This window comes from Carcharhinus amblyrhynchos, unplaced genomic scaffold (genome assembly GCF_965287045.1).
Source record: "Carcharhinus amblyrhynchos unplaced genomic scaffold, sCarAmb.v2.hapA scaffold_53, whole genome shotgun sequence".
Classification (NCBI taxonomy): domain Eukaryota; kingdom Metazoa; phylum Chordata; class Chondrichthyes; order Carcharhiniformes; family Carcharhinidae; genus Carcharhinus; species Carcharhinus amblyrhynchos.
The window spans coordinates 787,571-806,780 of NW_027649794.1; the positions used below are offsets into that span (position 1 = coordinate 787,571).

Genomic DNA, 19,210 nt, shown 5'->3' on the forward strand with positions numbered 1-19,210 from the left:
CTAGAGATAACAGAGTCTGAGAATCTTGGAATAAACATCTGTACAGAAAGCTGTTTGTGGCTGGACTTCTGTATAAAAGCTCTGGCCCCCAGGTAAAGTGCTGTTAACTTAATATTCAATTCAAATGACTTGAAACAAAAATGTATTTTTAACAGGTTATTTTGGGCAAGCTACAATATCATAATTATGCATTTGTGATGCTGACTATCCCTAAATTGAAAGTCAATTCCTACAACACAATTTAATGGATAATGGATTTTCAGCTTGAGTTTTAAACTAGATTAAGTCAGTCACAATGATACAGAAAGAGGATGTGTTACATAGCTCTGTATAAGATTTGTGTTTGCTCAACACCCATTTGACTTGAAGTGCAGATCGATGTTTCTGACCATATTTTCCAGTATGTACAAAGCAAGAATACATTTTGTCTGATCTATCCTATCCAATTTCAACTGATTTGAAATAGCAAACATGCTGCGATTCTCTATTCCCAGTTTTTGGGACAACCTTTTGAACTAAGGGAAAAATGAGAGAGAAAGGTCTTATTATACTAATTTGTGAACTAATCAAGGCAATTGTCTACTTTTTATCACAAAGGTGAACTGACATTTTCTAAAAGGAACAGGCTACGTGGCCATTTATCTCATCGCTATTTGTGGGAGCTTCTGGTGCACAGATTCGTTGTCAACTTTCCTATGTTATAACAGCGGCTAGAGTCATAGACGTTTACAGCATGGAAACAGGCCCTTCAGCCCAACTTGTCCATGCCGCCCTTTTTTTTTAAATCCCTAAACTAATCCCAATTGCCCGCATTTGGCCCATATCCATCTATACCCATCTTAACCATGTAACTGTCTAAATGCTTTCTAAAGGATAAAATTGTACCCGCCTCTACTACTACCTCTGGCAGCTTGTTCCAGACACTCACCACCCTCTGTGTGAAAAAATTGCCCCTCTAGACACTTTTGTATCTCTCCCCTCTCACCTTAAATCTATGTCCTCTAGTTTTAGACTCCCCTACCTTTGGGAAAAGATATTGACTATCTTATCTATGCCCTCATTATTTTATAGACCCCTATAAGATCACCCCTCAGTCTTCAACACTCCAGAGAAAAAAGTCCCAGTCTATCCAGCCTCCCCTTATAACTCGAACCATCAAGTTCCGGCAGTATCCTATAAACGTTTTTTGCACTCTTTCTAGTTTAATAATATCCTTTCTATAATAGGGTGACCAGAACTGTACACGGTATTCCAAGTGTGGCCTTACCAATGTCTTGTACAACTTCAACAAGATGTCCCAACTCCTGTGTTCAATGTTCTGACCAATGAAACCAAGCATGCTGAATGCCTCCTTCACCACTCTGTGCACCCGTGACTCCACTTTCAAAGAGCTATGAAACATGTACACCTAGGTCTCTTTGTTCTGTAACTCTCCCCAGTGCCTCATCATTAACTGAGTAAGTCCTGCCCTGATTCAATCTACCAAAATGCATCACCTCACATTTATCTAAATTATACTCCATCTGCCATTTGTCAGCCCAGTGGCCCAAATGATCAAGATCCCATTGCAATCAGAGATAACTTTCTTCACTATCCACTAGCCACCAATCTCGGTGACATCTGCAAACTTATTAACCAGGCCTCCTATATTTGCATCTAAATCATTAATATAAATGACAAATAACAGTGAAGCCAGCACTGATTCATTCCTGAGGCACACTGCTGGTCACAGGCCTCCAGTTTGAAAAACAACCCTCTACAATCACCCTCTGGCTTCTGTCAAGAAACCAATTTTGTATCCATTTAGATACCTCACCCAGGATCCCGTGAGATCAACAACCTACCATGCAGTACCTTGTCAAAGGCCTTGCTAAAGTCCATATAGACAACATCAACTGCACTGCCCTCGTCTACCTTCTTAGTTACCCCTTCACAAAAACTGAATCAAATTTGTGAGACATGATTTTCCACTCACAAAGCCTTCTTGACTGTCCCTAACCAGTCCTTGCGTTTCTAAACGCCTGTAGATCCTGTCTCTCAAAATGCCTTCCAATAACTTATCCACCACAGATGTGAGGCTCACTGGCCTGTAGTTCCCAGGCTTTTCCTTGCAACCCTTTTTAAACAAAGGCACAATATTTACCACCCTCCAATCTTCAGGCAACTAACCTGTGACTATCATGATTGAAATATCTCTGCTAGGGGACCCGCAATTTCCTCCCTAGCTTCCCACAATGACCTGGGATACATTTCATCAGGTCCCGGGGCTTTATCTACCTTGATGCGCTTTAAGACTTCCACCTCTTTCTCTGTAATACATTAACTCTTCAAGACATCACTATTTAATTCCCCAAGTTCCCTAACATCCATGCTTTTCTCAACCGTAGATACTGATGAGAAATATTTATTTAGGATCTCACCCTTCTTCCATGGATCTGCACATAGATGACCTTGTTGATCCTTAAAAGGCCCTACTCTTTTGCCCTTTATGTATTTGTAAAAGCTCTTTGGATTCTCCTTTGCTTTATCTGCCAAAAAAATCTCGTGTCCCCTTTTTACCCTCTTGATTTCTCTATTAACTCTACTCCGACACCCCCTATACTCTTCAAGGGATTTATTTGATCCCAGCTGCTTATGCATGTCATGTACCTCCTTCTTCTTAACCAGGGCCTCAGTATCCTGAGTCATCCAGGGTTCTACTTCACACTTTTGAAAGCCTCCCACTTACCAGACTTCACTTTGCCTTCCCACAGGTTCCCCCAGTTTTGAAATGTCACTATAATCTCTGGGGCATCCTGAGATTTTGAAAGGCATTATTTAAATTAATATCTATTCAAATGTGTGGAGCTTATTTGAGCACAGCAAGCTCCCACAAATAGGAAATTAAATAAACCATTCAATGACCTGCATTTAAGCACTGATTGACTGATAAGTGTAGATTTAGGAATGAACTCCCTTCTCATCTTCAAAATAGTTGTCAAACAGTCCCTTACATCGATTTTAGAGGCAGATAGTTTAATTCGTCATCGAAAGGATGGACTCTACAACAGCTGAACACTCGAGTCTGGATTTTAAGCTCAGAAGTCTCGAATGGGAGTTCATTGATTCCACAATGTTTATCTCAGAGGTTAGACGACAAAACATTTGGGCAAGACTGGAATCTAGAGGATGCCATTGATGTTCTTTTAGCTGCCTATATTCCTTCATTGTGACAGCTAAACCCTGCCTCATACTCTGAATGCGTTTCAGTGGCTTTTCAGTCCTCCCCTCCTTTCCCAGGGATATTCAGTTAATTGGGAGAGGGGCAGAGAGCCCAAGGTTATGTCCAGATTTTGCATTTGTGTTAAAAAAATGCTGGTCCATTTTCAGTGAGCAACATGTATTGTGACTGAAAACAGTTAATACCATCAGCCATCAGAGTAAAATGGTCACATTGAAAAACTCCAATTTCCCAGTGAGAATTCAAACATCCATTGTTTTGGTTATTCCTTCACCATCACTGGGTCAGAATCTGAGAATTCCAAAACTTTCTCCTCAACCCCACCATACAAACCACACCCCCAGCCCCACCCCTCCCACTCACGCCATCTTGAGCCAATTTGATTCACTTAAACTACCAGCAAGAACCAGCTGAAGGCACTACATGTTGCAAAGGTTTTTGGGCCCAGTAACAGGCCAGCTGTGGTACTGAAGACCTGTGCTCCAGAGCTAGCTGCATATTTAGTCTAGCTGTTCCTCTAAAGCTACAACACTGGTGTTTTGGCAACAATATGGAAAATTACCCAAATACGTCTTGTTCACAAAAAGCAGGACAAATCTAATCTGACCTGTTACCTCCCAATCAGTCCACTGTCAATCACCAGCAAAGGTATGGAAGATGTTGATGACAGTGCTATGAAATAACCTTTATTCAGCAACAGCTGCTCAGTTTGGGTTCCGCCAAGGTCATTCAGCTCCTGATCTCATTATAGCCTTGGTCAAAGCATAGACAAAAGAGCTGAATGCTAGAGGGAGGCATGAGTGACTGCCCTTGACATCAAGACAACAATTGACCAAGTGTGGCATTAAGGAGCTGAGCAAAACTGGAGTCAATGGGAATTGGGGGAAAGTTTCCATTGAGTGAACTGCTCATTTGGAGAGCTGGTGCAGGAACAATGGGCTGAGTGTCTCTTTCTACACTTCAGCAATTCTGTAATTCTTTATTGATTGGCGTTATACCTAGTACTAAGGAAGGTGCTTGTGGTTGTTGAAGGTCAATTATCTCAGCCCCAGGACTTTACTGCAGGAGTTCCTCAAGGTACTGTCCTAGGCCCAACCATCATCAATGACCTTCCCATGAGTCTATTTCTCCATGATGAGAATGTTTGCTGATCACTACACGATGTTCAGTAACATTCACGACTCCTCACATAATGAAAAGTCCATATCCATATACAGCATGACCCAGATAAACATCAGGCTCGGGCTGACAAGTGGCAAGCAACATCCATGCCACACAAGTGCCAGGCAAGACCATCTCCTTTTGAATCTTTTGAATGGACTTACCTTGCAGTAAGTTGATCTTTCTCTACACCCTAGCTATGACTGTAACGGTACATTCTGCACTCTCTCATTTCCTTCTCTGTAAACTGTACTCTTTGTACAGCAAGCAAGAAACAATACTTTTCACAGTATACTAATACATGTGATAATGATAAATCAAATCAAATCAAAATCTCCAAACAAGATCTGCCTCTTGATATTCAATGGCATTGCCAACATTGAAATCCTCCCCAGTTACAGCCTTTTGAGGAGAAACTGTACTGGATTAGCATATAAATGTTGTTGCCAGAACAACAGATCAGAAAAAGAGTTCTACAGAGTAACTCACCCCCTGACTCCCCAGAGCCTGTCCACCATTTACAAGGCACAAATCAGGAGTGTTATGGAATGCTCTCCACTGGCCTGAATCAGTGCAGCTCCAACATCACTCGAGAAGCTCAACACCATCCAGGACAAAGCAGCTCCATTTGATTGACATTCCATCCACATTATGGATGCACAGTGGCAGCAGTGTGTGTCATTTACAGAATGCACTACAGCAACTCAAGCCTTCTTTAACAACACTATCCAATTCTGCGACCTTTGCCACCTAGAAAGACAAGGGAGCAGGGACATTGAGAACACAATCAATTCAAAGCTTCCGACCAAGGAATCATGACTGGTATCCCCAGTGGGTCAAAAATCTGGAACTTCCTCACTAACAGTTACTAATGTTACATGCAGCAGTAAGCAGGGGCAGTTCATCACCACTTTCTCAAGGGCAATTAGGAATGGGCAATATAAATGCTGGACTTGCCAGTAAAGTCATAGAATAATAAATTCCCCACAGTGCAGAAGGAGGCCATTCAGCCCAATGAGTCTGCACTCACTCTCTGACAGAATATCTTACCAAACTCAGTCCCCATCCGTCCCCATAACCTCACTTACCCTGATAATCCCTGTAACCTACGCATCTTTGGACACTAAGGGACAATTTAGCACGGCCAATTCACCTAATCTGCACATCTTTGGACTGTGGGAGGAAAGTGGAGCACCCGGAGGAAACTCACATAGACACGGGACCCGAGGTTGGAATTGAGCCTGGGTCCCTGGTACTGTGAGGCAGCTAACCATAGTGCTAACCATTGTGCCACCATGCTGCCCATTATATTCATATATCCATGAATAAAAGTTTAAAACAATCAAATTAATACAATGCAACAGATTTTACAAATTAAGACAGTCCTGTTACCTTCTCTTGTAACGGCTTGTAGTCATAAATGTTTTGATAGTCACGCTCAGCAATTGCTAATTTGTCAAAGTTTGTTCCAATCACAATTCTGTAAATATCTAGGACAAAAGGTTTTCTATAAAGATGTGAATATTAAACATTAAACTGCCTGATGACAAAGATAACGTGGGCACAAAGTAAGGTAGAGACTTACATTTCTGTGCTACAAGGATTTGTAAATCTTTAAACCGCTTCATCAAGTCATTATTGATGTTGTCCACTGCATCAATGTTAAAAACAAATGCGACTCCATGAATTACATTTTCAGGACTGACTGGATACTTAAAATTAATTGAGTCCTGACTGAATTCCTTCAACTAAATTAGAGAAAAATGAATTTATTATCATGAGTGAATCATTGGCACAAATGCTTGCAATTGCTTCGCTCTATAGATACTGAAGATGTTCCGTGATAAGGCCCATTTGTCTCATTCACCAATCTGAAATTCAAATGTACTCCTACTTCAGGTTTAGGCATCTGTCCCTCTCACCATTTCTGTACTTTCTCTGTGCATTTATCCCAGTTTGTATGTGATACTTTTTGGGCTATTCTCTGTTTCCATTTTACTGGGCATGATCCACCCACCTGAGCGGTGCAAATTCATCCATTGCAAAAAACACCCCTGCCAGCCTGGCCATTCAGAGTTCGGGGAGCCCTTGCTACCTGCACCAACAGACAGAAAGAGAAAGACCTGCAATAGAAAGGACAGCCTCTTTGACAGAATGGAGTGCTGCTGTGTTATGGAAGCCTGCCAGGTGTCCAGGTGACATGGAGGTTAAAGTGACCAGCCCATTTCAAAGTTTTCACAGTCCACAAACCAGAATGAAGACTTTGATTAGAATATGCCTGAAATCACCATGTCAAGAGTGATCTTCGGGTTTCCCAGGGCAATAAGGGGCAGTCTAGTCATAAGACCCCATAGAATACCTATAGTGCAGAAGGAGTCCATTCAGCCCATCAAGTCTGCACTGACTGTTCAAAAGAGAATCTTACCCAAGCCCACCCCCCACCCTAACCTTGTAATCCCACACATTTACTATGGCTATTCAACCTAACGTGCACCTCTTTGGACACTAAGGCGCAATTTAAAATAACCAATTCACCTAACCTACATAGCTTTAGACATGAAGGGTCCAATTTTACCATTTTCATCCTGAGTGCTGAATCTGGGCGTAATGCAGATCCCACTTAGACATCTACTTTCAAGCGCCCCCATACGCACTCAGCCTGAAAAAAAAAATCGAGGGTCCCATTCCTGCTGTGGGCGTGGCTTAGCGCAAAGCGTGCACGTGTCAGATCGCTCCTGAACTGCAGAAAGCAGAGAAAGCGACCTGGGAGCGAAAAGCTGGAGCGATGGCCCCCACACACATATCACCATCCCCCTTATTACCCCCTGCAACTACGCACACATATCACCATCCCCCTTATCAACCTCCTCCATCCCACCCCCCAGCCCGCCTGTTTCTCAGACTGGTCACCATACTCACCCCACTCCCCTATACCGATCGTACGCAGAGTGGCAGCGAACCCCCCCTGCTCCCCACCACCCTCCCGACCAGAGATTGATCTGACCTCTCCCCCCACACCAGAGATCCATCTGCACCCCCCCCTCCCCACCAGTGAGCGATCAGTCCAAAGATACATCTGATCCACCTCCTCCCCTCCCACCCCCCGAAACCAGACAACGATCTGGTCTCACTCCCCTCCACCCCACAAGCACAGAACAATCTGACCCGCCTCCCTCCTCCGCCCCACCACTGATCTGAGTTAGAGAGCCGTTGGAAACACTGAATGTACTCTTCAGAGGCACCCGACTCAGACTTTTATTCAGCACGTTCATTTTGACGCAATTCCAGATCGGTGAATGTGGCGGTAAAGGGGAAAATACTGATAAAGTTGGGCAGGCAGTAATTCAATGTAAATGTATGCAAATGCATTTAAATTGCTGTTGCGCCCATTTCGGGCATGAATCGGATCGCTGCCATTCCCAGGTTTTGGTAAAGTGGCAATCTGCGCAGATGCAGGTGCGGATCACGTTAATGGCCTCACACCTGACTTTACTACATTTTTGTGCCAAAAACGGGCATGATGCAATGGTAAAATTGGGCCCTAAGAGGCAAATTTAGCATGGCCAATCCACCGTTACATTTATATAATGTTGTTCATGACCACAGTATTTTACTGCCAATGGGATAATGTTCTTTTGATGTGTAATTGCTGTTATAATGTGTGAAGAATCAGCAGCCAACCTTACACAGCATGTTCCCACAAACAAAGCAATAATAACAGTTAAGGGCCGGAATTCTCCTGCCATTGACAGCGGCGGGATCAGAGAATCCCGCCACTAACAAACAACATGCCACCTCCCGCTGGTGGGAAACAAATGGCTGGGAGGCCAGAGAACCTCGCTCAGTATGTTTTTGTGATATCTATTGAGTGATAAGTATTGGCAAGAAGCTGCCCCACTCCTCTTCAGAATAGTGACCATACCATTGTTTATGTACATCTGACAGGTCAGGCAGAATTTCTGCTCATTATGTTTGTAAAAAGTACTCAGAGTGGGACTTGACCTCATAACCTTCTAACCCAAAGGCAGAAACATAGAAACTAGAAGCAGGAGTAGGCCATTTGGCCCTTTGAGCCTGCTCCATCATTCATTTTGATCATGACTGATCACTGAATTCAATATCCTGATGCCCCCTTCCCCCTTGATCCCTTTAGTCTCTGGAGCTATATCTAAGAGAAGCCCAACCACCTGAACCATGGCTGGCATATTGGAAACTATCTCCTGTGAATGTTGCACCTTTCTCACTTCAATTGTAGTTTCAAGTTAACTAAGATTTTTAAAATGCCCTGTACGGGTGTATAGCAACTTGGTACAGCTCCTGTTCTGTCCAGGACCACAAGAGAACACAAAGGATTGTGGATGTAGCCAAGTCCATCACGCAAACCAGCCTCCCATCCATTGACTTTGTCTACACATCCCACTGCCTCAGCAAAGCAGCCAGCAAAATTAAGGACCCCACTGTACCCCAGACATACTCTCTTCCATCTTCTTCCATCAGGAAAAAGATACAAAAGTCTGAGGTAACGTACCAACTGACTCAAGAACAGCTTCTTCCCTGCTGCCATCAGACTTCTAAATGGACCCACCTTGCATTAAGTTGATCTTTGTCTACATTCTACTTGTAACTGTAACACTACATTCTGCACCCTATCCTATTCACTTATATAATCTATGAATGGCATGTTTTGTCTGCATAGCGCACAAGAAACAATACTTTTCACTGTATCCTAATGCATGACAATAGTAAATCAAATCAAATGTTGAAGAATGTCAGTAAACTTAAAAAAAAATGTAAAGAGTGAAATAATCAGGTAAACTCACCTTGGTTTTTGGTGGCACCCTTCCTTCCAGGATCATTGTCAAGACTGTCTTGGTTCTTCTTTCATCCTTCAGTGTATCCCAACCAGCCGTATCCCACAACTTCAACATGTTTAATCTGTAGTACCTGAGCTGTAAAATAATATTTGAAAATGCTTACATTCATATAGGGTCTTTCATGACATCAGGGCATCCCAAAGCAGTTTCTAGATAATAAAATACTTTTGAAGTGCAGACATTATTGTTATATAGGAAATATGGCAGTCAATTTGCATACAGAAAACACCTACAAACACTGGTAAAAACACATATTGAAAAATAAATACTAGGTCAGGACACTGGGGACAAGTCACCTGCTCTGCTTCCAATAGTGTGCAGTATTAATGTCTAGTTGAGAAGGCAGATGGTTCTCACTTAAATGTCTCATCCAAAAAATGGTAGCTCTGACATTGAAGTGCTCCCTCAGTGCTGCCTTTCTGACAATGCAGTACTTCTTTACTAATGACTGTCATACAGTGCAACATTCCCTCAGTACTGATCCTGCCTGTGCAGCACTCTTTCAGTACTGATGCTCTGGCACTGCAGCACTACCTCAGCATTGACCCTCTGACTGTGCAGCACTGCCTCAGTACTGACAGTGCAGCACTGCCTCAGTATTGACCCTCTGACAGTGCAGCACTCCCTCAGCACTGACCCTCTGACAGTGCAGCACTCCCTCAGCACTGACCCTCTGACAGTGCGGCACTGCCTCAGTACTGACCCTCCGACAGTGCGGCACCGCCTCAGTACTGACCCTCCGACAGTGCGGCACCGCCTCAGTACTGACCCTCCGACAGTGCGGCACCGCCTCAGTACTGACCCTCCGACAGTGCGGCACCGCCTCAGTACTGACCCTCTGACAGTGCGGCACTCCCTCACTACTGACCCTCTGACAGTGCGGCACTCCCTCACTACTGACCCTCTGACAGTGCGGCACTCCCTCAGTTCTAGCCCTCTCAGAGTGCAGCACTGACTCACTATTAAAGTTGGGAGTTCTGGCCTAGATTATTTGCTCAAGTGTTTGGATTGAAACCATGCCTACTAAATTGCTTCACTACCTCATGATCTTATATACCTCTGTTTTACTGAGGTGTATAAGATCATGAGGCATGGGTCTTTTCCCAGAGTTGAGGAATCAAGAGGGCATAGGTTTAAGTTAAGAAGGGAAAGAATTAATGGGAACCTGAGGAGCAAGGTTTTTTACACAGAGGGTGGCACATATGTGGAATGAGCTGCCGGAGGAAGTGGTTGAGGCAGGGACATTGACAACATTTAAAAGGCATTTGGACAGATACATGGATAGGAAAGGTTTTGAGGGATATGGGCCAAATGCTGGCAAATGGGGTTAGCTTTGATGGGCTTTTTGGTCGGCATGGGGTAGTTTGGGTGGAAGGGCCTGTCTGTGCCATAAATTCTTTGATTCTATGAAAAACAATTGTCTCTAAATAAGTAGAATGAACGGTACACTAATGTTAAGGTTACATTACTGGACTAATAATCCAGAGGAAAAGTGTCCAAATCCTTTTTGTAAGGATTTGTTCAGTGGATCTCAGAAAGAGGTTTAGAGGCTTGTAAGATTGGACAGTAATGTTTATTGATAACACATAACTACATACACGTGCACAAAGCAAAGCCCAGACTGACTTAATCTCATGTTGACACCAACTCTAGTCTCTCGATACAATTCTGTCCCCAATTTCCTGCCATGTGACTATCACACTCCAGTCTCACGTTAACCTTGGCTATGCCAATACCCTTATACAACACCCAACCCCAGTACTAGTCCTTCTCCCATCTTCAAACCTCTCGTGTTACAGTCAAGTTTGGGAGACTGTTAGGCTCATTTGCTTTGGGCAAGTTTTCTTGGCTTGGAGTTGAATTGTGTTTGTGGCATTTGGTTGTCTCCATCTGATTGGCTTTACTGTATCGTTGAATGTTCACCTCAAGGGACGAGATGGAGACTTTTCCTGTTCCATTGGATCGTGCCATCTGGAGTATGAATCAGGTATGATTTTGGTTGATCATCATCTTTTCAGACGATACTTACTCTGCCAAAGTCCCTGGTCCTCTGTGTAACAAATCAGGTGTGGTACCTCCTATTGGCGGTGTATAATGACTTCAATTAGGCCATTGAGGTTGGCCTATTGGAACATGAACTCTCTGATTAAGGAGTCAATTAATGGTCAATCAGGGAGTATTTTCCTTGTATTTAACCAGGATTGTCAGTAACCTCTGGCACTCCGAAGGTAGATGTGCCCGGCTAGTTGTCAGTAGAGCATTAGAATCTTAATCTCAGGGTCGAGGGTTCAAGCCCCACACTGGGTGTCATTGTTTTGTGACTTTTAAAGGGCATCTGGACAAATACATGTATAGGATGGGAATTGAGAGATATGGTTCCTGGAAGGGAAGGGAGTTTTAGTTCAGTTGGGCTGCATGGTCAGTGCAGGTTTGCAGGGCCGAAAAGCCTGTTCCTGAGCTGTAATTTTCTTTGTTCTTTGTAGACTGCTGACGGATAGCACTCTGTGTACTGCTGTTGGAATTGTAAATAAAGAAATTTTGATGAAGGGACTTCTACCTCTGAAGACTTATTACAAGGTGAAAGCCTGTCTCTGAATGTTCAACTTTTCTTGATCCTGAACCTTCTGGTAGTCCTTGACTGCCAACCCTGAGATTAATTCCTTTGGCAATATGGGAACTTGAGTGGAAAGATTTCTGCCCACCTGGAGCTCCGATGTGGCTGATCCATGTTGCAGCAGGTTGGGTCAATATGTTAAAGTTGCCATTAGAAAGTCTTCCCAAACAGTGGGGAACTGTATGAGATAAGGGGCTCCCTCTAGTCTTAGTTGTGTTGCACACATGCTCAGCAGCTTGAAACAACTTCTTCAATTGCCTTGGTATTTCCAGCCACCAAACTGCAAACTGGGCCCAATTCTGTCAAAAGGGTTTCAATGGTGCAGATGCAAATACCTCTTTCTGCCTCATTGTTACATTATAGGTGCCTCAGGGAACTGATCTTGTGTTGAAAGGGTAGCTGATGAGAAATTGCAAGAAATATTCATTTGAGAATTATGGGCCAGTAGTGCACGCCAACTGGTCTGGTTCAGTGAACAGTACCACACTAGGAGGCTTCGTGGATGAGGTACCGCACTGGGAGGCTCCGTGGATGAGGTACCGCACTGGGAGACTCCGTGGATGAGGTACCGCACTGGGAGGCTCCGTGGATGAGGTACCGCACTGGGAGGCTCCGTGGATGAGGTACCGCACTGGGAGGCTCCGTGGATGAGGTACCGCACTGGGAGGCTCCGTGGATGAGGTACCGCACTGGGAGGCTCCGTGGATGAGGTACCGCACTGGGAGGTTCTGGGGATGAGGTATTACGCTAGGAGGATCTGTGAATGAGGTATTACGCTAGGAGGCTTTGTGGATGAGGTACCACACTAGGAGGCTCTGTGAATGAGGCACCGCACTAGGAGGATCTGTGAATGAGGTATTACACTTGGAGGATCTGTGAATGAGGCACTGCACTAGGAGGCTCTGTGAATGAGGCACCGCACTAGGAGCATCTATGTTGTTTTTGGCCATAGATCTCTGAAAACTGAAGAGCGTGTTAGTACAGCGGTGAAAAAAGCATATGGGACAACTTGCCTTTATCAATTGAGTGATAGATCACAAAGGTAGGGAAGTCATGTTGGAGTTGTTTGGAACTTTAGTGAGGCCACAACTAGATTACTGTGTGAAGGTCTGGTCACCACATTATAGAAAGGAAGTGATTGCACTGGAGAGGGTGCAGAGGGGATTAGCCAGGACGCTGCTTGGGATGGAACCTTTAAGTTATGAAGAGAGTTTGGATAGGCTTGGGTTGTTTTCATTGGAGCAGAGAAGACTGAGGGGGCGACCTGATCGAGGTATACAAGATTATGAGGGGCACGGACAGAGCGGATAGGGAGAAGCTGTTCCCCTTAGTTGAAGGGTCAGTCACGAAGGGACACAAGTTGAATATGGGGGGCAGGAAGCTTAGGCGGAATGTGAGGAAAAGCTTTTTTTACCCAGACAGTGGTGACGGTCTGGAATGTGCTGGCTGGAAGGGGCAAGAGACGGGTTGCCTCACATCCTTTAAAAAGTATCTGAATGAACATTTGGCACATCATAACATTCAGGTGGGAGGTCAGGTATTTCAGACGCGTAGGTGCAGACTCGATGGGCTGAAGCGTTTCTTCAGCACTTTTTGATTCTTGGCTTACAGACACTTCCTTCAAAGACCTAATGATGTCAGAAGTCATTTGCATAGCTGCATCACTTTGATCTGCTGGGTTAAGTAATTAACCACAATGAGGAAGGCTTAAACACGAGGAAATCCATTTCCAAACATTGCTATGGTCTGCTGGGAAACTATATGGGGTAAGGGACCTCCTCTAGTCTGAGTTGTGTTGCACATATGCTTAGCAGCTTGAAATAATTTCTCCAATTCCTTGATGCTCCCAACCACCAAGCTGAAGACTGGGCCCATTCTTTGCACTTTGTCATGGTCAAGAAGTCTGGGTGGATTTACTGGAGATTCTCCAACTGAAGAGAGATTGAAATGACCAACTGCTGATAATATCCTCGTGGATTATCCATCATGGTGATCTGTTTCTGCTATTCAAAACAAATTTTCATGATGCTGCCACCTGGCCTCTGCTGTGGCCAATCGAGCAGTCAGTAACAGCAGATGTGGACACACTCCCCATTTCGCTGCTCCAGAAACTCTTAACCAACTACTTAGGTTCGGGGTTAGTTAATTAGCTGCCACCATGTTATAAAGGATTGTTCAATAGGTCTCATGAGGGTTTGAAAGATTGAGCAGCGGTGTTTATTAGCGTGACATAACTATTTAAATATGTAGAAAGTATAATCCATCTTGGAGCTAAATCCACGTTGACTTCGACTTGGGGCCCCCGTATAATCCTCAGTCATGTATCTCCCTACATCATATTGTGAATAGTAGTGTATTTCAGCCCTACAATTTAACTCTTGCGAAATGAAAGCAAATTACGATGGATGCTGGAATCTGAAACCAAATGAGAAAGTGCTGGAAAATCCCAGAAGAAAACCTGGCAGCATCTGTAAGGAGAGAAAAGAGCCGACGTTTCAACAGAGTTTTGACAAAGGGTCGTCTGGACTCAAACCGTCAGCTCTTTTCTCTCCTTACAGATGCTGCCAGGCCTGCAGAAATTTTTCAGCATTTTCTCTTTTCTTAACTCTTGCCATACTTCTTTATAGTACAAATCCCACCATGTTCAGGAGGAAAAGCAGGATTTATTATATATTTAAGTAGCTGTATGACAATAGTGTCTTTACTATTCCATGTGTGAATGATGCAGAAATAGTTTTAAAAAAGTGTCTACCTAAGTTCCAAATCATACTTCCAGGGTCAAGGACAGTCAGATTCCAAAATGTCATGTACTTCCAGAGGAATAGATATTCTCCTGATCAACTTGCTTACTGATTGTGTCTGATGTTTGATTGTGCATAGCACAGTAACATGCTGTTATGACCACAGAAGTAAAATGGAAGGGATATTATCTATTTAAGTAGTTGCATGATTGCTTTAACAGCAGATCACATAATTTGATGGTGATGTCATCGGGTGTTTCAGAGGCTTCTGGTTTTAGTTTCAGTTTCTACTCTGTATAGGCGAAAGCTCTTACAATAAATCTTTTTGTTGTTAAAATAAATCTAAGTGTGCAAACCACATCACTTTTTATTTAAATCCCACAATCCCTAAGATAGTTAGGACATTACAGTATTCAATTTTCTAAAAATTATAAATAAAAAGGTGGTTTCAGTAAAGTGACCATAAAGCCCAACTGATTCACCAATGTCCCCTACTGAAGGAAATCTACCCGGTCTGAGTCTATGGCCGGAATTTTACCAGCCTGCCAGTAAATTGGAGCAGGCGACAGGCAGAGAATAGGAAGGTCCGTTGACCTCAGTTGGTATTTTACAGTTTCAAGACAAGCAAGACCGTAAATTCCCAGCACGTATGTCACTTCAATCCCACATCAACTCTGAACTTTGCTGTCTGAGCTGGCTTTAAGTTTACGCAAGGTGACATCCTTGCCAACAATACCCACATTCTGCAAATCAATTTTTAGGCATCTCACAGCAAAGGGTTACCTCGGGTGTGATAGATTCATCATGGTCTCCAGTTGGGGCAATATCTGCTGCTTTTCCAACTGGGTCCAAAGCTGAGAAGAATGTATTAATGGTGGCTGATTTGCCAGTTCCAGCTATTCCAAACAATAAGATGTTTATACCGTCTGTGCATCCTCTGGGAAGGTTATACCCGGTCAAGTATTTCTTCAAAGACTCCAGGTTACTGCCAAATAACAGGAAAGGAGGAAATAATTGGATCTCATAGTGTAATAGCTCAAACAAAGTAAGCTCTTACATACCATTGTGTGGGGTCTAGAAACACTTCCGAATCAACCTACTTTTGGTCGAACGTTGGACGGTGAACGGCGTTTTTCTTTGAAAAAGCTGAAATGAAAATCGATTGCGTTTAATTATTATTTTTAAATGCAAGAGTGGGATTATAGTAACAGCATAAAGGTACAAACTTACAACTTCCCATGTCTGGATTCTCAGCAGCGCAGTTACAAAGAGAAGCTAACTGGGTTTTGGAAATCTTGTTTTGTGCTTCAACTTTCAGGGTCAGCTGTGGAGTGAACACAAACATGTTCAGCAAATAGATGGAAGCAGGGTTGGGAGTTTGGGTTTAATTTCTGTGTGTGTTTTCATTTCTCATTTATCCTGATCTCAAATATTAACTGTGAAACTGCCATTTTCTTTTATAACAAATGCCCCCAAAGAGAATCAAAAAGGCTGGGATTTTCCCCTGGAGTTGGAGTTAGAATGGATTGAGGTGAGCAGTGCATTCCTCAGCTGCACACTCTCCCCTATCACTTCCCGGACTCCTGGTCAGAAGTACGAGCCTCAAGAACTGATCCATATACAAATATATTCAAAAAGACATGGGAATGACTTTGCCTATAGCCACGCAATCTAAAATAATCTCTCTGCTCAATTGTAAATTAGATGATGAGCATTCAGGTTGAAATACTATCCCACAACCTTCAAAATAACATGAGAACAGACACAGACACACATGAGCATAGACACAATACAAAAGCACTTCTTGTGGTATCTTTAACCATGTTCCCAACAAGATAGAACCCTATATGCCATTTAATCTCATACATGTAACAGATACAAAATGGGCTCAGTATCTCTATCCCTATTTTGAGCTCTTCAACCTCTATGAGCCCATGTGGCCCATATGGCAGGCTCTTTACCAGAGGATGCCGAGAGCCTGCAGCGGGCCATGCTGGACATGCTGTGCTCATTCTTCTACTGTGACTTCTCTGCCTAGAGGCTTTACTCAGTGGAATTTCATATTCTTATCTTTTTTAACACAAAACCCAGTCTAAACAAATACTTTGGATTTCAACATAAATAACACAACTGTTACTTAAAAGCACCGTGGAAAATATTTATCCTGAAGTAAGTCAGCTCAATGACTTCAGATCAGTGTTTTCCCGCTGTGAAGAAACTCGACCAATCAGAGCCCAATGTTGCTCTGCACTGTGGGCTGATAGACTCATTTGCATTGTGTTAGAATACCAAATCAGAAATCCTAAAGTATGCTATGAAGCCAGACAAGACCACAAGTTTCTATTTCGGCATTAATGTGAGGATAGGATGTTTCTCTCCAGGTGTGATTCTACTGACAGAGAGCTTTTATCAAAACAAATTTTATTTAACAGCACAGCTTGACTCTAACAAATTAATTTGCTTAACTTTTAACAGCTTTCAATACATAAGCATAACAAGAAATAATTCCTAACTGCTAACTAATTAAGATCAGTCTGACCAATTTGAGAAAAAGAAGCTTCCTGGAATCTAGCTAAGAAGCTCTTACAGTGAGTTGGCATGGACACAATGGGTGGAATGATCTCCTCCTATGCTGTTACCATTCTATGATTCTATAAATGTTGACTACATCTGTAGAAGTGTGTTATTGCCCAAAGGTCACAGCGGTAATAAAGTACACTAAAATTTCAAAGGATTATAGCTTAGAGCCATTGTATGAAATAAATTCTGCAACCCTGGGTGATGGTTACTCCACGAGCTTTTAATAGTTGTTCCTTCAGTATTGGAAAATAACAGCATTACTGCTGAAAGCTGACATGTATGCTGTGTTCATCCTCCACAGGACAGAAGAAATACATGAGGGAAACTGAACAGCCTGGGGTTTTAATTCTAGAACAGAGAAGGCTGAGGGCTAACCTCAGAATTGTCTTTAAAATTCTGAAGAGGATTTAGTCATAGAGTCATAGAGGTTTACAGCATGGAAACAGGCCCTTTGGCCCAACCTGTCCGTGCCACCCTTTTTTATAAAATCCCTAAGCTAATCCCATTTGCCCGCATTTGACGCATATCACTCTATACACATTGTACCCATGTAACTATCTAAATGCTTTTTAAAACACAAAATTGTACCTGCCTCTACTACCACCTCTGGCAGCTTGTTCCAGACACTCAGCACCCTCTGTGTGAAAAATTGCCCCTTTGGACACTTTTGTATCTCTCCCCTCTCATCTTAAACCTATGCCCTCTAGTTTTAGATTCCCCCACCTTTGGGAAAAGATATTGACTATCTACCTGATATGTGCCCCTCATTATTTTATAGACCTCCGGAGGATCACCCCTCAGCCTCCTACGCCTCAGAGAAAAAAGTCCCAGTGTATCCAACCTCTCCTTATAACTCAATCCATTAAGTCCCAGTGGCATCCTGGTGGATCTTTCCTGCACTCTTTCTAGTTTAATAATGTCCTTTCTATAATGGGGTGACCAGAATTGCACACAGTGTTCCAGGTCTGGCCTTACCAATGTCTTGTGCAACTTCAACAAGACATCTCAATATATGTAGATGATCTGGAGGAGGGGGCTGAGTCTAGGGTGACGAAATTTGCTGATGACACAAAGATAAGTGGAAAAGCAAATTGTGCGGAGGGTGTGCAAAGTCTGCAGAGGGATCTAGATAGGCTGAGCGAGTGGGCGAGAACCTGGCAGATGGAGTACAATGTTAGCAAGTGTGAGGTTATCCACTTTGGCAGGAATAATAGTAGGAGGGATTACTATTTAAAGGGTGAAAAGCTGCAGCATACGACGGTGCAGAGGGACCTGGGGGTCCTTGTGCATGAGTCGCAAAAACCCAGCCTGCAGGTGCAGCAGGTGATCAAGAAGGCGAATGGGATGCTGGCCTTTATAGCGAGGGGGATAGAATATAAAAGCAGGGAGGTCTTGCTGCAACTGTGCAGGGCATTGGTGAGGCCGCAGCTGGAGTACTGTGTGCCGTTTTGGTCGCCGCACTTGCGCAAGGATATTTTGGCCTTGGAGGGAGTGCAGAGGAGGTTCACTGGGCTGATACCGGAGATGAGGGGGTTGGACTATGAAGAGAGACTAAATAGACTGGGTCTGTACTCGTTGGAGTTTAGAAGGATGAGGGGGGATCTTATGGAGACGTATAAGATAATGAAAGGGATGGATAGGATAGAGGTAGAGAGATTCTTCCCGCTCAGAAAGGATAACAGGACTAGAGGGCACAGCCTCAAAATAAGGGGCGGGGGGGGCAGTTTAGAACAGAGTTGAGGAGGAACTTCTTCACTCAAAGGGTGGTGAATCTCTGGAATTCTCTGCCCGTTGAAGTGGTGGAGGCTACCTCGCTAAATATATTTAAGATACGGGTAGATAGGTTTTTGGTAGGCAAGGGAATTAAGGGTTATGGGGAGAAAGCGGGAAAGTGGAACTGAGCCACTTCAGATCAGCCATGATCTTATTGAATGGCGGGGCAGGCTCGAAGGGCTAGATGGCCTACTCCTGCTCCTACTACTTATGTTCTTAACTAATCACTATCAGTTCCAAGTATGTA

General features: G+C 43.5%; 1 protein-coding gene across 1 annotated transcript in view; it reads right to left on the minus strand.

The window, feature by feature from the left end:
* The window catches only part of LOC145337590 (interferon-induced protein 44-like), a 51,946-nt gene that overhangs the window by 12,936 nt on the left and 19,800 nt on the right, over nt 1-19,210 (minus strand). The window contains exons 3-8 of the mRNA XM_080182382.1: nt 15,841-15,934; nt 15,711-15,756; nt 15,394-15,595; nt 9,202-9,330; nt 5,967-6,129; nt 5,774-5,871 (exon numbers count right to left, since the gene is read on the minus strand). Coding sequence (XP_080038508.1) covers nt 5,774-5,871; nt 5,967-6,129; nt 9,202-9,330; nt 15,394-15,595; nt 15,711-15,756; nt 15,841-15,850 — 648 coding nt within the window. The 5' untranslated portion in view covers nt 15,851-15,934. The remainder of the gene's footprint in view (nt 1-5,773; nt 5,872-5,966; nt 6,130-9,201; nt 9,331-15,393; nt 15,596-15,710; nt 15,757-15,840; nt 15,935-19,210) is intronic.